This window comes from Dama dama, chromosome 8, assembly GCF_033118175.1.
Source record: "Dama dama isolate Ldn47 chromosome 8, ASM3311817v1, whole genome shotgun sequence".
In the NCBI taxonomy this organism is placed as follows: domain Eukaryota; kingdom Metazoa; phylum Chordata; class Mammalia; order Artiodactyla; family Cervidae; genus Dama; species Dama dama.
The window spans coordinates 28,048,350-28,067,024 of NC_083688.1; the positions used below are offsets into that span (position 1 = coordinate 28,048,350).

An 18,675-nucleotide genomic window follows, 5' to 3' on the forward strand; every position below is an offset into this window, starting at 1 on the left:
AGCCCAGTTCTGGAAGACAGATGGGGACCCAGGCGATGACCCCTGAGAGGCTCATCCTATCAAAACCATCTCCCTTTAATCACTCCTTTCAGAGCCTGTCCCCACAGCAGCCCCGCCTCCCAAGCCCTGGGCCCAGGTTCACATATCTTTATTGATATATCCTATTGGCTTAAATATCTTTATTGATACAAAACTCACCCACCCACCCCATGGCCAGTAGTTCTGAGGAGCCCCACATCCAGAGGCCTAGAAACTGGCTCTTTGGTTTCCATCTGGGGGCCGAGGAGAGAGAGGCTCTATATGGTCTCCTCATGAGGTCCCCGGGAGCCCCTGTCGGGCGGCTTCTTCAGTGCCCTGGGCCTTGATGAAGCGGCATAAGTCTCAAGCCCCACCGCCTCGCAGTTTCCAGAGGCCTGGGAGATGGACTTTCTCAGGGGGAAGCCGGGTCGAGGCAGCGCCCTCTGCTGGCGCCCAGATGTTCCGCAGGTGCCGAGAGGAGGCTCCGCGCGCAGTTCCGGGGGCGGCGGGCGGCGGGTCAGAGGCAGAGGCTGAGCTCCTTGCGCACGCGGCAGCGGTGGCACTGCACCACGCAGCACCAGTGGAAGCGGCACAGGCAGTTCTCCTCGAGAAGCACGCTCTCCTGGCGGTGCCCGCGGCCGCAGCACAGCAGGTCGCAGCCGCTGAGGTCCGGGGCGCTGCTGTTGCAGGCGCGGCCGCGGGTGCCCGGCGAACCCGTGCGCCGGTTGGGGGCGCAGAAGTCGGGCGAGTCGGCGGCATAGAGCAGGTCAGCGCGGCCCGGCGGCTTGAGCGTGCGGACGGCAGGCAGCAGAGCCTTGCCATCGTTGGTGCCCATGACACGCGAGGCGCCGTGGAAGCGCTCGAGCAACCGCGCGCCCACCTCGCGGAACGGGGGCAGCTTCTGCCAGCAGGTGCGCAGCGCGCACGAGCCGGACAGTCCGTGGCACTTGCATTCGGTCCGCGTGTGGCTCCGCACGGCCTGCGGGGAGCAGAAGAGCAGGCGGATGGGAACAGATCTGGGAGGTGGGACGCAGAAAGGCCCAGAGGACAGACAGAAAATAAGATAGGGGAGGGTGGTGAATGGAAGACTGCAAAGAGCAGACCAAAAAAAACAAACAAAAAAGCGAGAGCGCGCAAAGCGGGAAGGAGGAACTCACGGGCCAGACACCCCGGAGAGGAGGAGCAGGAAGAATGATGGCAAAGTGGGAGCAGTGGGGAGTGGGGGACACTATGCAGTGTAGAGATCCCAGGATCCAAAGCCAAGGAATGGGGGAGAACGCGGAATGGACAGCAAGGGTGAGATTCTCCCTGGAGGGAGGGGGTAAAGGTGGCAGCTGTCGCACGGATTCCTCTTGCCAGCCAGCCTTCTCATTCCTGCTCTCAGGGCCCCAGGCAGAGCAGGAGGCCTGGGCTCTGTCTCCGCCACCCCTCCCCAACCCTTTCCGACAGGTATGTGGGCCTGTCTGGACATTCCTCTCTGAGTCCCCTCTTCCCCCCCTGCCCAATGCCTCAGGCCAGAACCCTACAAGACATAGGATGTGGGGGTTCCCTGGCACACCCTATAGGCATAGGGTGCAGGAGGGCCCCTATGAATGCCCTACTGAGAACTGAAACCCAGGAGTCCTGCCCTTTATTTACCATTTATGTCTGAAGCTGGAATGGAAGATTCACAACCCTGCTAGAGATTTATGGGGTCAGATGCCCCAGAAAGATCATTTCCGGAAGCTCAGAGTCCAGGGGCCAACCTTATCTACAGTCTTAAAGTCTACGGGCCCCCTCCTAGGCCCCTTCTCTTTCCCCTCCCCCCCCTCCCCCAGGAACATCTGACTCATACTGCTTCTTGTCCCTAAACAGGAGCTCCTGAGGCTCTGCTCTTCGTAGAGGGAAGTGGAGAGGCTGCCAGGGCTCTGGGCAGGGACTGGTCTGGGGTTGCCAGGCAGCCAGTTGACAAGTGCCTAGACTGTCACAGCTTCCCTGGCCTGTGCCTGACCCCTCCTACCATCAGGATCCACTACTCGTCCTTCACTCCTTTGCAAGAAAATTGTCCCTGGAGCCTCCCTCACTTCTCCCAGCTCCCCAACCTCCAGACCCCATACCTTTACTGGGCTTCTGTCCTTCCTCTCATCCTTGGCCTTGGTCTCCCTCCTCAGCCCCTGCCCTGGCAGCCCCTAGCCACCCAAGCTTAGCCCTACTTGTCCTGTCTCAGAAGTATGTCCTCCCTACCTGAGGTCCCTAAAGGCCCTGGGTCCTCTTCCCTGGGTGTCCCCTCCCTACCCTGCCCACTGGGCCATCAGCCCCTAGCCCTCCCAGGCCCCCCACGTGACTCCCTCGTCTAGGTCAGCCACCTTGCCTCCCACTGGCCCAACCACACCCCCAGCCAATCTTCCCAAGTGGCCTCCCACACATTAACAAACTCCCACACTGTGCAGGCCACTCACACCCTCACTTTCCACAGTCTTCCACAAACGCCTCCTCATATACCACAGTCTCCACATCCTTTCAAACTCACCCACACTCACACACGCGCGCACCCTTATACGTGCCTGTCCCCACTCACCAGCCGGCCCGCCTCGTTGTTGTGAAGTTGCACCAACATACGGATGTCTCCGCGTCCCCGTTTGTGCTGCGCGTCCATGAAGAGCCTCGACTTCTCGTCCCCGAAGTCCACGTCGTCGCCGCAGCCCCCCCACTCCCAGGCGGCGCTGCCGTCGGGGGACCCCGCGGGGCCGGGGGGCCCTGGGGTGCCTGGCAGGCCGGGGGGCCGGGGTGGGGCCCGGCCGCGGGGCGCCTGGCAGCCGCACTGCAGCAGCTCGCCCATGGAACAGGCCTGCGTGACCGCGTGGCTGGCGCCCGCCGCTGTTATAGCGAACACGAAGGCCGTCTCCCGGATGTCTGCGGAGGCGGGGAGGGGCGGTCAGACAGCAAGACCCGGGCTGGGTTCTGGGGCGCTGCGCTGGGCGCGAGGCAGCGTGGTGTGGGGCTGGGAGACAGGTTCGGGGCCGTGTCCTCTGACCCGTGGAGGAAGTGGGGCTCCGTGGGCCTCCCCCACCCCCACCCTCTCCTCTGACTCCCCCAACGGCGAGACAGCAGCCCCCTCCTGGGTCCTCCCCACACTGACCCTGTTGCAGGATGCGCCCGAAGGCCTTGCTATGGCTGGAGCAGTTCCAGCGGCGGAAGCGGAACTGGAACTGGCATTCCCGAACCCCCAGCCGGGCGCCCCGCGCTAGCTCGGCCACCACTTCTGGCTCGGCCTGGCACAACTCAGCCTGCCGCCCTGCGAGCCGCCGGGCCTTCCTGCAGATGCTGGTAGGGTCCATGACCAAAGGGCTGCCCACGGCCCTGGGAAGTAAAGAACAGCAGACCATGGTTGTAACTCGAAGAGCTTGGGGGAGGGGCGGGGGACCAGCCGCGCCCAGCCCACAGCCGGGAGCTGTGACATGCCTCCTGTCCCACCAGCACCCCCAACTGAGATAGATTGTCCCACCTAGTTCTCTTACTATTCCGTGTGTGTGTGTGTGTGTGTGTGCACTCTGAGCTAGATTCTAGGCTGAAATTGCTATAGAGCAAAGAGTCAGTATTATCCTTCTGTGTACACATTCATTAATAAATCCTTACAGGATTTTGACTCAAGGTGAAGGCTTCTGGTACCCGGTAGACCAAGGTTAAAATTCACCAGGCCTAACCCAAAAGGGAGAGGAAGAGGACGTTAATGGAAGGAAGATCAAGCAAGCCATCATGGGGCTTCTTCCCTGGTGGTCCAGTGGTTAAGAATCAGCCTTGCAATGCAGAGGACACTGGTTCGATCTCTGGTCCTGGAAGATCCCACATGCCTCTGAGCACCTAAGCCAGTGTGCAACAATTACTGAGCCCATGTGCTGCAACTACTGAAGCTCTCGTATCCTAGAACCTCTGCTCTGCAACAAGAGAAGCCACTGTGATGAGAAGCCGGGCACGCTGCAACTAGAGAAAGCCCTCCCACAGTAATGAAGACCCAACACAGCCAAAAATAAAAATAATAAATAAATGCAATTAGGAAAAAAAAAGTAAGCTGTCAAAGAAAATAAGGTACATATCATAAAGAAATATAAAGAAAAGTAGACAGTGTCAGAAAAGGATCTGGTCTTAGTGGACCACAAGCTGGTCTTGTGTTAGCTGACTAGCCCTGATGCTAGAAAGGTGGGGCAATCCCAGCAAGCCAGGGTATGTTAGAGCGGTCAGGGAAGGGAGCCTTTAAGGAAAGTCACACCCCCTCTCTAGCCCAGATTTCTCCTTCTGTCAGATCCCTTCCTCCCCCCGCTCCCCCCCCCCCCCAATATCTCCCTGTTTCCCTGAGCAGGAGGAAGGCACTGGGGCCTGAGTCTCTGAAGCCATGTTGTAAAGTAGATGGCACTGACCCTTCTCCTGCTCCAGGGCCTGTGACCTTTCCAGAGCAAGATGGTAGCAAGCGAAGACCAGTGCATGTGGCGGGGGTGGCAGGGCAGATAACATAACTGATTGGGGAGGGGATACTCCTTGACTTGGTGGGTAAAGACCTTCCACACACTTGCAGAAATCCCTCCATTCTCAGCCTTTGTTTCATTTGAGGCTAGCACTTCCTTTTAGTAGCTGTACATCATACCCCTGAAGGTTCACTTGGCTGGGTATTCACACCTGGAGGGGACTACTTTAATTGGAATGCTCTTATTTGAGCACTTAGCTGAGATCGCTGTCTGGTAAGAATAAGTAGGTAGAGCATTTAGGCTGAGGGTAATTTGAAACCACTCAAAAGCCTTTAGCAGGGGGTGGAATAAGATTTTGGGTGGGGAGAAGCGACACCACGAGAAAGAAAACCTGGAGGAAAATGTTGGTAGATATGTGCCAAAGGTCAAGGTGGCCTACTTTTCAGCTTAGCTTTAGTGCACATCCACCCCACTGTCCCCATTTGCTCCACAACTACGGGCTGCCCAGGCATGTTCTGGGCCCACAACGAGATGTAATGGGCTTAAATAGCAGCATGAGGAATTTAGGTCTTAAGGTAGAACTTCTCTCACTAAGGAGTGAGATGCTTGAAGACGTGATTGCAGGAAGATGTGTAAGCTCAATCCTTGAGCTCAGTCCTCAATCCTATAAATTCTCCTACCACACTCCACCCCACCCCCATCACCACCCTGTCCAGTCAATGTCATCACCCCTACCCCAGTAGTCCAGGAACCAAAGTTCTCTCCTCAGTGGAGAGACTCATAATCCAAACCTGCCTGCCTCCATACTTAGGACTTACCATCACTGCATTACCACTGTACCTGGGAAGGTCCAGCCCCAACCCTTTCACATCCCTAGAGAAGTAATAGATGGGGCAGGGGCAAGTGGGCCAAGGGTAGGAAAACCCCTGGCCATACTAGTTGATCAGTCTCTATCTATCTATCTTTATTTCTATCGATCTATTCACCCCCCTTCTACTTACTTATCCCATTTCATTACAAAAATAAGTGGAGGCAACTTCCAGTATGGTTGTACAAGGTTGGTGAATAAGACTATGGAGCACCTTGAGAGTTAGGACTGTTACTTTTGTTTCCCATGGCAGATTTTTAGCTGCTTAATTTGTATTTCCCCTCCAATATTTATTATGAAAATTTGCATATTGTGAACGATTACTATGCTTCTCCAATGAATACCATCTAATACATGTGTTTTGAGTGAATGAAGGAGCCATCTAAGGAAAAGGTCCTCACTTGAACCCTGTCCGCATGTGGCTTCATGACTCCTAATTAGCTTCCAGAAACATTTTCTCCCCAGTTGGATTCAGAGGCAGGGAAACAGACCTCCACACAGCCATCCACTCCTCTTCTGCCACCTGCATGTTGAGAACTCTACCTGGGAGAGATGGGAGCCTAGGACCCTGCAAACCTATCTTCCCCACTCCACCCCCAAGCTGCCAAGTTCTGCAGTCTCCCCTCCCCAATCCTGCCCTCTGCTAACTCCCTATTTTCCCAAGGCTGACTGGCCTTATCTTCCCAAGGTTACTCTGTCCCATCCCGCTTCTTTCCCCCCTCCTGCTCTGGGGAAGTAGGAGAGGGTGGGGTATGCAGGCGAGAAAGGGAAAGAACCTCTTGACCTTGTCTTTTTCCCAGAAGCTTGAGATAGGAGAGCAATCAGAAGGAGCACGACAGGCAGGGCCCCCAGGAGATGGGGCTGGCCCTGCACAGGGTTGAGGGGCTGCCCTGGAGTCAGTTTCTGGTCCGGGTCTGGCTCCTCAGGCTGGCTGGCTGCCTGGGAACTAGACTTGTTTACAAGCCGGTCAGGAGGAGGGATGGGCAATAGTAGCAGCTAGAATCCCAAGGGACCAGCTTGCTCCCTGCCCTCCTGTCCTCACTCCCATCTTCAAGTCACAGGAAAGGAAACTCCAGAAGGGGACTGGCAGGGAAGCATTGGGCAAAACACCAGGCCTCACATCTGTATTCTGGTCTCTGTCCACTCTGGGTGAGCTGAGCTATGCTGAGCAAGTCATTTCCCTCTCTGGGCGTCAGGAAGATAAGGAGTTGGCAAGACAGACTCAAATAGCCTCTCTAAACTTTAACACCATCTTTAACCGAATCACAAAATAACTTCCCCACCTCCCCTCTTCCTTTGCCCTCCTTCTTTCCCTTCTGCTTGCTTAGAGACTGAACTCTGCTTTGGGGGCCTCTGAGTTAGCATTGGCCTGAGATCAGCCTAGGAAAGTGGTGCCTGTCTGGCAGCATCTGCATGTTGGGTGGGGGCTGGTGGTTGGAGCAGAGTGGTGGTAGGAAATATATAATATGTAGGATCTGAGATCCTAAACAAATAGCCGCTTCTGGGCATAGAAAAAACAAAGCTAGCCCTAAAAGAAATCAGTACGTAGACAAGAAGGAACAAGCCTGGGTTTGGCCATTCTAGCTGGCTTGGCCTCCTGTGCCAAGATCTCCTTCCCAGGGACCTCGGTTGGTTGAATAAGTAGCCAAGTGAGGTGGCACCGGGGGCAGCCACTTCCTATTGGCAGCATCTGTGAATCTAAGCCTTGGAGGCCTGGGTTTTTGGCGTAACTTACCTTTACATGCCTGGATTCAGAGGGTGGAAGATTTTCTAGTCCACTTCCACCCACTTCACCCTTATTATACAGGCAAGCAAGAGAGGGGACTGACCCTGGCCACTCAATGGGGGAATCCCCATCACAAGAAATTTAGGCAAATATTTTAAAAACCAAAGGGACTGGAGGAAACAGCCCTCCCACCCCAAGGGCTTCTGAAACCTCAGGGGCTCATGCATACTGTCCTCCACATGGTCCTTAGTCTGATCAGGGTTGGCTGACTCTGCATCCATCCCAGATCACACCGCTAAGTTTCTGAACTTAGAGACACCCCCACTCCTCACACCTAAGTCATCCAAATCTCACACAGCATCTCTCCAAACATGCCTCAGATCCCACCTGCTCTAAGGAGCCTCTGGTGGGCCCCAGCCCTCACTGACCTCCCCCACCTGCCTCACTCCTGGTGTCACTCATTGGGGGGGGTGTTGTTTGTCATCCTGGCCAGTGGCATAATTGTTTTGTCACATCTTCTTGTCTTATCTTCCCAATTAGATATAAACTCATTCCAGACAAAGATCTCAGGGAGAAGTATAATGTCATTAGCAGAACACGACTCAGGGCCTTGGAAATCCATCAGACTTGGGTTTGGATCTGGGCTCTGCCATTTGCTGGTTCCACGATGTTAACAAGCCCCTAGCCGGGGAGGTTGGCACTTAGCCTTTGTTGAATGGATGAGGAAACTTGACCTTCTGAACCTCAGTGTCCTCAACTGTAAAGTGGAAATAAATAATAATACCTGCCTACTTCTTGGGTTACACAATGAAAAGAGCCTGTCCAGAGAGTGGGCTTCCACAAGTGTCTTCCCATGGGTGACTTCCCATTCACACCCTTAATCATCTCCTGGGCCTACACAGTGCAGGGCAATCAGGCAGCAGGTATGAATTCCTGAGAACATGCTTTGCTCCAACTCTTCTCCAGTATCTCCTCCTCTCCTGCCAGTCTAACCCGTGGACCAGGAGCACCCTCCAAGATCTCCCCACCCACTGCCTCCCTTCTCCAGCCAGCACTCCTGGGTGGATTCTTGAGGCCAAGAGGATCACAGACCTTTCTGAAGCCTGCTCCTCTAAAGGGTCTCACAGCCAAATCCCCACTAGTTCCCCGCACTCATTCTGGGTACTCCTTAGTCTGACCCTCAGCTCCCAAGAGCCAGCAGAGGGAGCCCTGAGCCCTGGGGCTGTGGGTGGGGGCTGCACAGGGATGGGGGAGGTGGGTGGTGGAGAAGGGGTAGAAAAATGTTGCCTGACGGCTGGGCTGCCGAGGAGGCTGGGCCCGGGCCTGTGCCCGGCCCGCCTGTCCTGTCCTGCTCTGTCTAACTCAGTAATTACTGTTCCCCCTCCCCCAGTCCCTACCCCCACCCCAACCACCACATCAAAGTCAGTAATGCCCCAGCTCCATTAACCCCTACCTCCCCACCGCCCACCAGCCACCCCATTCCCTGGCTCCCCAACCCCCCACCCCCGGCCCAACTGGGTTCTTTCTGCCCAGTCCCAGGTGCTGCCCTTCCCACCTCCTCACACTTCTCCCCTTGCAGGGGCTTTCCCTGCCCTGAATGACTTCCCCACACAAGATGGCTTGCTGCTGGTCAGCGGCCTGGACACAATGACCATCCACTGGATATCCTGCAGAGAGTCTGCCCTGTGCCATCTGCTCTCCCAAACCGAGGTGGGGAAGCCCCGTGAGAAGGGGAGGATGGGGGGAGCAGAAGGGGCTTGTGCAAGCCCCTTTCCTGACCCCTACCCCTCTGCACTCCCGGTACTCATCGGGAGGTGGACTCCTGGTCCCCAACCCTCAGCTACGTGCATTCTGGGTGGCCTTGGGCAAGTCACCTCCTGTCCCTGAACTTTGCTAGACTTCTCTCTCTCTGAGAGTGAGAAGATTGGGCCAGATGATCTGTAGGGTCCTTTCTAGATCTAATTTCTGGATTAAGCAGAGGGCTCCAAGCTGGAGGAAACAGCCAAAGAGACCGGGCAGAGAGTGGGTGAAGTACTTGCCCAGCGACCTTTGTCTCCCTCTGCGCCACCTCGGGCAGTCCAGGGGAAGCACTCAGGGCCTCGCTCCACCCTGCCCCTGGCAGGAAGGAGGGTGCAGGCTAGAGGGCGCTCTCCCCACTCCCAGAGGACAGGCTTCCGTGTTCCTGAGCACCTCCTGCTCTGGCTGGCTGGGTGCCCTACCGCCAGCCTAACTGCAGCCCGGCTGCCCACACCCCACAACCCCCCCACTCCCGCCTCATCCCCTCCACTGCTGCATTTCTTCATCAAAGTACACATTCTGGAATCCCCCTGGCTGGGCCCTGATGATCAAGCCTCCCGCTGACTCCCCCCGCCCCCCCCCCCCAGCTCCTGCTCCCACCCAACTCCTGGCTTCCGATGAGAATGGGGCAGGAGGGGACTGCACCCCCCGGGAAATGTCACGGTGCCAGGACTCTGGTGGGCTCAGGGCATGCTCTGGCCTGGACCAAGCCAGCCTCCTTTTGCCCCTGCCCTTTTCTGCTCACAGCCCCATTGTCTCCCTCCAGGGGAAGCTGCCAAGGCGAGGGTGGGGGGGCTAGGAGGGGAGGCCTGGATGGCCACCCTACCCCCACCATCTACCCCATCCTAAGCTTGTGGGAGCCAGCAACAGGACTGCCCATGAAGGGTCAGGGGCCCCAGAGAAAGACAGAATGGGAAGGGGTGGTGGAAGTCACAGCTGGAAAGCCTGGGTGTCAGGAAGAGGCCTGGGTCCTTTCCCTGCCTCCCTGAGGGGCCAGAGCTGACCAGCACCTCGTTCCTGTTTCCATAGGGAAGATGAGATGGGGGAAGGGAGTGAGACCGAGTGGTGCTTTTCCTAGTGGAACAATGGGAGGGTTAGTTTCTTTCATAGAAAATATCAAATGGAAAGAGGAAAGGAGAAGAAGGGAGATTGATTTGGCTATTCTGTGAGACTGAGCTATTTTCTACATTTACTGATTGAAGGTAGAAATAAAGATGGGCCAGATATTGAGAAGAACTTCCTGGGGGAGGATGAGAAGGGGGCAGAGAGCAGGATGGGAGGGCTGGGAGCTGATGACCAGGACAGAATCTGTCAGGGCCAGAGCATAAACTGGATAGCCTGGAGGCAGTAAGCTGGACAAGATGACCTCAAGAGAGCCTGGCCAATGTCCTGGAATCTGGGATTCTGTGATTCACAAAGATATGGTTACAGATGAGAGAGAGACAGACAGAGGTCAGAGGCAGAGTTTAGAAAGCATTGGAGAAGGCGGGGCAGGGGGTGGGAAAGAAGGGGGAGGAGGGAAGAAATTGAAAGGAGAAACTTCTGGGTGACCTAGAGCCAGGTCCGTGAGCCTAAGGCCTGGGCCATACCCATCCAGGGCCCTCCTTTCCTAACCAGGACAGTCTGGTCACTCAGAGTTCCTGGAGAACTAAGTTTTCCCAGCCTGGCTGCTGCTAGAATGACAGCAAGGACTGCAATGGGCTGCTGTGAGGGCAGCCACTTTCCTGTTCACTGCTGGAGCTCCCGCCTGGTCAGTGTTCTCTGAGAAGCAGGAAGAAAGGATCCAGCCAACCAGTCCTAGACATCAGGGAGCAGCCCGTACATTTCTTGCCTGAAGAAGCTCTTGCTTCAGGTGAAGCCTCCGGGGTGGGGACAGCCTCTCCAAAGTATCTGAGTGAGCCAGTTGCCAGACACCTTATCACTCCAACTCCTCACTCTTCACCCGGCTTGCCCTGCAGCTGTGGCCATGAAGGCCTCTGTGTTCTTCCACACCTGCCCTCCTCCCCTCCTCCCCCACTCCCTCCTTTCGAGCTTCAGGGTCAGTCTCCAAGGGACGAGGTCTCTCCTCCTCCGGCATGGCTCCCACCCAGCAGCCCCTCCCAAACGAAGGGGCCACCATGAACACAAACCCCAACAGATCTCCATACAGCTGTGCCCAGCACCTTTAGTCTCCAGGGCCCTAAAGACAAAGGCTCCGCCTCCCAGAAGCGGGAAAGGGGACCCAAGAGGAGAGGGCAGTCAGTGAAATGCCTAACTGGCATAGTGTCCAATGCATGGAGTGCAGTGAGCATAGAGAAGGCAAGGGAGGGAAGACAGAGGGGCAGCGTCATGGAGGAAGTGGTATTTTTAAGTGGAAGGATGATAAAATTGGGACAAATAGTAGGGGGTGGAGTGGGGTGGGGAAGGAAGGCAACAGCCCTCAGGGAGAGACCTCTGTTTCCATACTTTGAGAAAGGGCAAAGTTAGGACAGGTGTGTATGGGGAATAAGAGATAGAGATCCCTTTGCAAAATTTTGCTAGAGACCCTAGGTTTTAATGTAAATTGATCCCCCTTTCACCCATGGGGATTCTGGCCAGAACCTGGGGTGTGGAGGAGAGGACTTACATTTAGAAGCACATCCCAACGTCAGATTATGTTGTAGGTCATCCCACCCAGCCCTCCTATCAAGCCTTCCAGGTAGGAGGACCGACTCCCTATCTTACAGTTGAGACATCGGGGAGCAGGGAGAAGTGACTTGCCCAAGGTCATAGGCTTGACAATGGGGGGAGATTAGATCGCAGGTCTCTTTATTTCAAAGCTGCTACTGCATTATTCTAAGTCAGGATCCAAGGACGCATGTTCCCTAGCCGGGACCTAGGTCGCCCTGGCTTGGCCCCCTCACTGACACCCTGAGGGACTTCTCTCCTACATCATGGAAGTGGGATCGTGGCCAGCAGCTCCCTGTGTGGGCATCCAGCTATCTTCCTAGAAAAGAGGGAACTGCCTGCCCCACCCCTTCTTCCAAATCCGGGGTGGGAGAGGAGTGGAGGGTAGAGAATCCAGCCAATGACATGGCGGTATGCAAATAGACAAGGTTTTGACTTGTTAGGATTGGCTAATGCACCAGCGGTAGCGTCCAAGTCCCTCCTCTCTAAACACAACTATTCCGGGCGGGTCCTTGCTGCTCCCAAGACTGAGAAGGGGAAAAAAAGTCTACGGGATCCGAATCGCTGAGCGGTCCCGGCCGGGCACCCACCTCCCCAGCCTCTATCCATCCCGCAAGACTCCAAGTTCCCGCAACATCAGCTGCTTAAGTATCTGCTCTAGCTAGGGCAGTCTGGGAACTCGACCCCATCCCTTGGCTGGCCAGGCCTTGCTCCCTTCCACCAGGACCCTCCACGATTCCCAGCAGCACATTTTTTTCATCCATGACCTCTGCATCTGGAAGGGCCAGGAGTCTGGGTCCTTTTCCTGCTTTTCCTCCTGTTTGCTCGGGGAGGAGAAAGAGAAAGCGAAGGTTCTGACTCAGTTTCCCCTTTTACGCTCCCTTTCCCGCCCCTCCCACCCATTCTGAAGGAGCCCAGAGAGAAGCTGGTGGGTTTGTGGGCAAAGTAGGGAGGGAAGAGGCAACAGCTTGGCTCTCCCTGCCAGTGGCTTCCCACCTTGTTCTTCTCTTTCCCCCAAATTCAGCCTCTCTCCCCTAAATCCAAAGCCGTCTTAACACACACTCTTTATTCGGATCTCAGACTACAGATCTTGCCCTCGTCTCCCCATATCTCTTTCCTACCCATCCGCTGATTCCTCGGTGACCTGGATTGAGCGCGTAACCTGCGGTGGGGGTGGGACACATGGGGAGGAAATACAGTAGAATGTAGGGAGGGGGCAGGGGGTGTGTGGGCACGTCTAAGTGGCAGTTCAGAAATGCCCCTAGAGGAGGTCGGCAGGAGCGGCACGCACCTCCCCCTAGCGTCTCCTGCCGAGGGGCTGGGCTCCGCGCACAGGTAGAGCCGGGAGGCGGCGGGAGCGCGATCCGGAGCCCCACCTTCGGCCCCAAGGTCCCCATGTCCGAGCTCCAGGGGCCCCGCGGGGGCAGCCAGACGCAGCACTCACCACCACAGTCCGCCGACGTGCGCCGGACACAGGAGCAGCAGCAGGAGCAGCCCCAGGCGGGAGGGCGCGGGCGGCTGCATCGTGACAGCTTTAGGGCCGGCGGGTGCGGGCAGGGCGCGAGGCTGAGGGGCCAGCCGCTGCGCGCCGGGGCCCGGGCTTCAGGGCGAGCGCGGCGGCGGCCGGGAGGCGATGGCTCCGGCGGCGGCGGCGGCGGCGGTGGCGGCGGCGGGGGGGCCCATCCCGGGCGAGGAGGGCGCGGCGGAGGCGGAGAGCGGACAGGGCAGCCAGAGCCTGTGTCTCCTGCCGAGCTCGCTCGGGAGAAGAAATCAGAGCCGGGGGCGGGGGTGGGAGGGGAGCGGGGCCGGGGCGGGGGCGGGGGGCAGGGGGGCCGTGGGGGTGGCAGTTGCGACAGTCAGGCGGCGGGACTCTCGGGAGGGAGGCGAGCGCCCCGGGGCGGCGGGCGCGGAGCTCGGCGGAGGGCGGGGCCCGAGCACGCTCGTGGCTGGGGGACTCGCCTGCCTCGCCCCCTCACCTCGCCTCTCTCACGGCCTGGGAGCCCCCCGCCGCAGCTTGGAGTCGGGGGCAAGGAGGGGCGGGGAAGCAGGGTGGAGAAGGGTAAGCGGGGGGAAGGAAGAGGAGCGAAGGAATGGGGGACGGGCTGGAAGGGAGACGTTTGACAGGTTTGTTGACTGTAAAGAGAGAAAACTTCCCAGGAATGAGGGAGTTTGGGTTGGGGGGCGGTGCGGAGTGGGATGCTGGAGCGGGGGCCGGGAGACGCAGTCGGCCCCCGGCCCTGGGTGCTCCGGGGAGGGGTGTCGAACTCGACGGCCCGATGGGCAGACTCCGGAGGGGGTCACCTCTGACCGGACCCCGCCTCCGCGCCGCAAGCCCCGTTTTTCAGCCTTTTCTTGAGCATGGAGGAAGCGATGGGCCTCCACTCTGCTCCCCAGCCCCCGCCTCATCAGGCCGGCGCTGAGGGGAGGAGGTGCGGGAGGGCAGATTAGACAGCAAGAGAGAGGAACCTCTTTATGGCCTGCGATCAAGTGCTCGCACGTGCAAGCGAGCGACAGAGTGGAGGTTGCAGAGCGAAGGGTCAGGACTCGCTGCAGCCGGGCCTCGTGGGTCCGAGAGTCCCTGCCTCATCACTGCTCCCCCAGCTTGGCCGGGGCCGGAGCGGGTGGGAGGGCAGCTGCAGGTGAGATGGCGTTTTATCTGATTCTCTAATGCCACAAAAATGTCTTTGATGCCCCTGGCCCCATCCCCACGAGGGGAGATCAAAGGCCCCCGTGGGGAGGAAGGACAGCTCCATTCATCACGCCAAGCGGGCTGGCAGGGAGCTGTAGTCTCTGCTCCCGGCTCCGGCCCCGTGTGCCCCGGGGGTGCAGAGAGACAGGTGGTGCTGGACATTCCATGGCAAGGGCCAGTCTCCCTTCCACCTCTATCCAGAGCGGCCATCAAGCTGTGCGGGTGCTCCTAGCTGGAGAGAACGATGGAGGACCTCAAGTCCATGTGGCAGAAACTTCAGGCATCTAGAGGAAAGCTCTTGGTCTTCTGGACTGTGTGTGGTGGTGGGGGTGGGAGTGGGGAGCACCTGAACTTGGGTAGTAGGGCCACTGCCAAGAATGATAAGAGAGAGAAACACCCTGGTGAGCAGAGAGAAGCCACAATTCCGAGTGTAGGGACAAGTGGATCAAGATGGGCTGGGGGTGTAAGAAGAGACCACAGATGTGGGTCCCAGGGGAGGAGGCAGATCTGGGAAAGGAAGGATGAGCAAGTGGAGAAGAGAAAAGAAATGGAGAAACGTTGGCCTAGGGGCACAGGGAAGCCCCTGGATTTGCCTGGGGCTGTGGTGTCCAGGTTGAATCAGTCTAACCCCTTGTCCTGGGCACTGAGAGTTCTTCTGGTGAGGGTGCTGGAGTGCTCTAGAAAAGGGGGCTAGTGGCTTGGAGAGGTTGGGGGCGTGGCCCAAGTGCAGCCCCTCCCATTTTAGCCTTTAATAGCAACCAGATGCCAGGCACAGCCCCTGCACCTCTTAACTTTGGACCCAGTTGCTGTTTCTGTAGGGCAATGCCAACTCCGGACCCTGCACACTCAACAACGCAGCCAAGGTTGGGCCCACACTCAGGCCAGATGGTGCTGAAGAGGCGGCTGGAGGGCTCTGGGTGGGGGGGGCGGTCCCTAGAGGCTGCAGGTGGCCAATGACCAATCCCCTGGGAACCACTGCCTGGGTTCCGAACCCTCCGCCCGCCCCCCGCCCCCACCCTGCTACTGTTATTGCAGATTATGAAATGCTCTCCTGATCCTGCATTCTTCTCCGAGGCAAGAATTTTAATGTATTTGTCTTTGTCATCAGGGGACCAGGGCTCTGGGACCGCCCTGCTTCTGCCTGAGGAGGGAGCGCCCCAAATCTGGTCCCTGCTCCCTCCAGACCCTAGCCTCTCTCCACTACCACCCCCTCATGCCCTAGCCCTGCCCCTTGCCTCCCCCTCCTAAGACACGGTCTCTCTGTGGGGTGGATAAAAATGATGTTATTGAAACAACAGAATTGGGAGCAGTGGCAGGGAGCAGGGATCAGCTCAGGAAACTGGGGCGTTTGCCAAGAAGCCTTCTCCCCCGCAGGCGGCCTTTCTGCCCCTACCCCCCACCTTTCCTACAAACACACACAGAACGCCCCACCCCTCCTGCAGTACTCTCTCTGGCCAGACCTTGTAGAATATTTGGCCACCCCTGGATTTCCCAAGTCCTCATCCTTCCCCCAACTCAAGCACCCCAGAATCCCATTCCAGAAACAGCTGGCCTACTAGTGCCTGTGGAAGCAGTGGGGCAGGGAGGGGATGGGCAGGTCTCCTGAAACATCAATTCTCAAGGCCTCTGTTTCAAGGGCAACCTTGCCTCTGCCCACTGCTTTCTGCCTTCTCTGCACCCCCATCTAGGTGTTGGTTGGCATCTGGGCAGAGCGAAAGCCATGACTTCACTCCTGAAGCCCTCAAACCTTAACAGAGATGAGTTCAGATGTCCCTGAGGCTTCAAGCCATCACTATCACCTTGGAAGACCCTCCACGGAGAAGGGCTGGGAAACTAGGAGATGGAAACAGAGGCACACAAAGACAGATCGAGGTGCATGCACATGCATACGCACTCACACACACCCACAGCTGGGCATAGATTTCCAGATAGCCTCGCAGAAACCACAGGACACCTCGCCTCTCCTAGACAATGCTGGATAACTTTCATCCACAGGTAGGGCAGGCCACACAGGTGGGCTGGCTCAGACTGAGACACATGCTGGCTTTCCTGGAGATCATGCACTCACACACGTGCACACACACATGTGCACACACGTGCGCACACACACCACCTCTGTAGCATGGATGGGGTGCCGCACTGATCTCTTTCTCTCTGTCCTCCCGCCCCCCTCCACCTCTTCCCCCATCCCTCCACCTTAGGTCTAGGCCCGTCCAAAAGAGAGGAGGGGACGGAGAAACAGGGTTGTCTGGCTATGGGGTTGGAGAGGAAGGAGGGGCAGAAGTGGGGACTGTGGAGGGGGAGAGAGGCAGCTGGGGATAGATAACATCAGATTCGCTGCAGGGGAAAGCGGAGCCCTCTGTCGGATTCTCTCTCTCTCTCACTGTCTTTCTGTGTGTCTTTTCATGTCTTCCCCATCTCCATAATTCGGTCTCTGTTTGTGTCTCTCTCTAAATCATTCTCTCTGTTTCTTTGTTTCTCAGAATGACTGAAGCTGCAGGAGCCCAGGAATTTGGGCCTGTGACCCTTCCCCTCCCAATCACCTCTCTCTCCCTCTCTCTCTTCTCCCTTCCCACCATCCTCCCTCCCTCTTTCCCCAGCAATGAGACCTAACTCTCATTCCTTTAGGGTGGTGATGGGACTTGAGAATTCCTCAGGGCCCTGGGTCTCTGGGTCCCGGGAGAAGAGAGAGAGGAAAGGCCAGCCCTCTAGAGAGATGGCAAGAAGGAAACAGATAGAAGAAAGGAAGAACCGCTGTCCTCTCCTTTCTGAATCCCAGATGCTAGTCTAACTTTTCCCAGCCCACCTGAAATCATGAGAATGTGCCTTTCCAGCCCAGAGTGGGAACTCAAATGCCTGGTTCCCAGCTTTAGGCAGTTTAGGTCAAGTTTCCCCTGAGATTGCCTCTGGGCCTTTGTCCAAGGGAACCCCCACCCCATGGTGGTTCCCCATGGAACCCACCTGCCTTGTATCTTCCACATCTCTCAACCCTATCCATGCTCCAGCCTTCCCATCACTCCATCAGTCAAAGGGAGAAAGAACTCGGTGGGGTGGGAGGGTGGGACGGCGGAGGGGGGAGCAGAGGCTGAGAGGGAGGAATTGCTGCTCGCCCACTAGAACTGGGCTGGTGGGAAGCCAGGAAACATTTGTTTCCACTTAGCTCAGCCCCAGTGGCCCCAAGGAGGAGTGGTTGGGCCCAGGAGCCTCCCCAGGCATCCCTGTCCAGGCCTGGCTCCAGCATTAGAGGCCATGGGGTAGGCAGAAGATCCCTGGCATGGCCTCTGGGGTTCTGGAGACAAGTCCCCACCCTCTTCTCACACTATCCCTCCTTCCCAGGTCACACCGCCTATCCTCACTGCTTCAGCCCTCACCTCTCAGGGAATCAGATCTCCTCCACCCAGGTCTCCAGGACCAGACACCCTCCTAACCGCATCGGTGTCTGCTGGCTCTCTCTCCCTGGACAACAGTCAGCAATTTTTTAACAGAACACATACTATGTGCCAGCTGTTGTTATTTAGTCACTCAGTCATGTCCATCTCTTTACGACCCCATGGACTGTAGCCCGCCAGGCTCCTCTGTCCATGGGATTTCCCAGGCAAGAATACCGGAGTAGGTTGCCATTTCCTTCTCCACCAATGTGCCAGGCACCCAGCTAAATAGAGGAAAGACATGGTAAGCAAAAGCAAACATAATCCTCACTTTCATGGAGCCGACAGTTTTTAATCATATCATCTCACAAACAAATGGAAAAATCACAACTCTGACCTGTGCTTCGGAGAAGAGAGAGCACTGGAAGAGGCTTGGGCAGGAGGGTTGATCAAGTCAGGGAAGGTGGAAAAGGCCTCTCAGAGGGGGGACCCCCCAAGTGAGATACAAAAAATAAGTCAGAATTAACTGGGAGCTGCAAGGGAGGGAAGAGCATTTCTGGCCGAGGGAGCAGCCCTGTAAAGCCCTGCAGGGATATGGAGAAGGCACCAGGGTGGGGGTGGGGAGCATCCACTCAAGGTTGGCTTGAGGTTGACAAGAGAGTGGAAAGCAACCTGGTGGGAAAGAGGCTAGAGGGACTGGAGTGGGGGTTGATCAGACCAAGTAAAACCTTATAGGAATGGAAGGGAAATTTTTTTCTTACTTTAAAAGCAATGGGAATTCTTTTAAATACATTTGAAGAAGGGAGAATAAAAGATAGAGGGGACCTGCTAGATTAAAACAGAACTAACAGACATAAATTTTTTAAAAAAGCAAAATATTTTGGGAACTCTAACATTTCGGGATGTATGCTTGGATGACAAAGAAGCATCTGTGGATGCTTACTATAAAAATCAGGTTAGTAGTTTCTCTGGGGGTGAGGGAAGGTGGCACATGGAGTGGGATGGTAGCCAAGTTCTGCCTCCTTTCATGGCAGCTGGTTTCAAGAGTGTTTCATTTGTACATTGATTCTGTACTCTTTTGTGTATCATTTTAATAAAAAAAAATGTTTTAAAGCAATGGGAAG

The 18,675-nt window shown here is 56.7% G+C and overlaps 1 protein-coding gene across 1 annotated transcript; it reads right to left on the minus strand.

The window, feature by feature from the left end:
* Nucleotides 1–218: 218 nt before the first annotated feature.
* On the minus strand, nucleotides 219–13,018 carry WNT6 (Wnt family member 6). Its single transcript, XM_061148726.1, has 4 exons — nucleotides 12,939–13,018; nucleotides 3,137–3,357; nucleotides 2,576–2,910; nucleotides 219–997 (listed from the first exon to the last, which is right to left on the minus strand). The coding sequence occupies exons 1-4, from the start codon at nucleotides 13,016–13,018 to the stop codon at nucleotides 536–538; spliced, it is 1,098 nt and encodes a 365-aa protein (XP_061004709.1). The 3' UTR covers nucleotides 219–535.
* Nucleotides 13,019–18,675: the final 5,657 nt, after the last annotated feature.

Coding starts and splice junctions, on each gene's coding strand:
- WNT6 (XM_061148726.1), bottom strand. CDS start 13,018: ATGCAGCCGCCCGCGCCCTCCCGCCTGGGGCTGCTCCTGCTGCTGCTC. Junction 3,358..12,938: donor CACGTCGGCGGACTGTGGTG/GTGAGTGCTGCG, acceptor TTTACTTCCCAG/GGCCGTGGGCAGCCCTTTGG. Junction 2,911..3,136: donor CGGGCGCATCCTGCAACAGG/GTCAGTGTGGGG, acceptor CCGCCTCCGCAG/ACATCCGGGAGACGGCCTTC.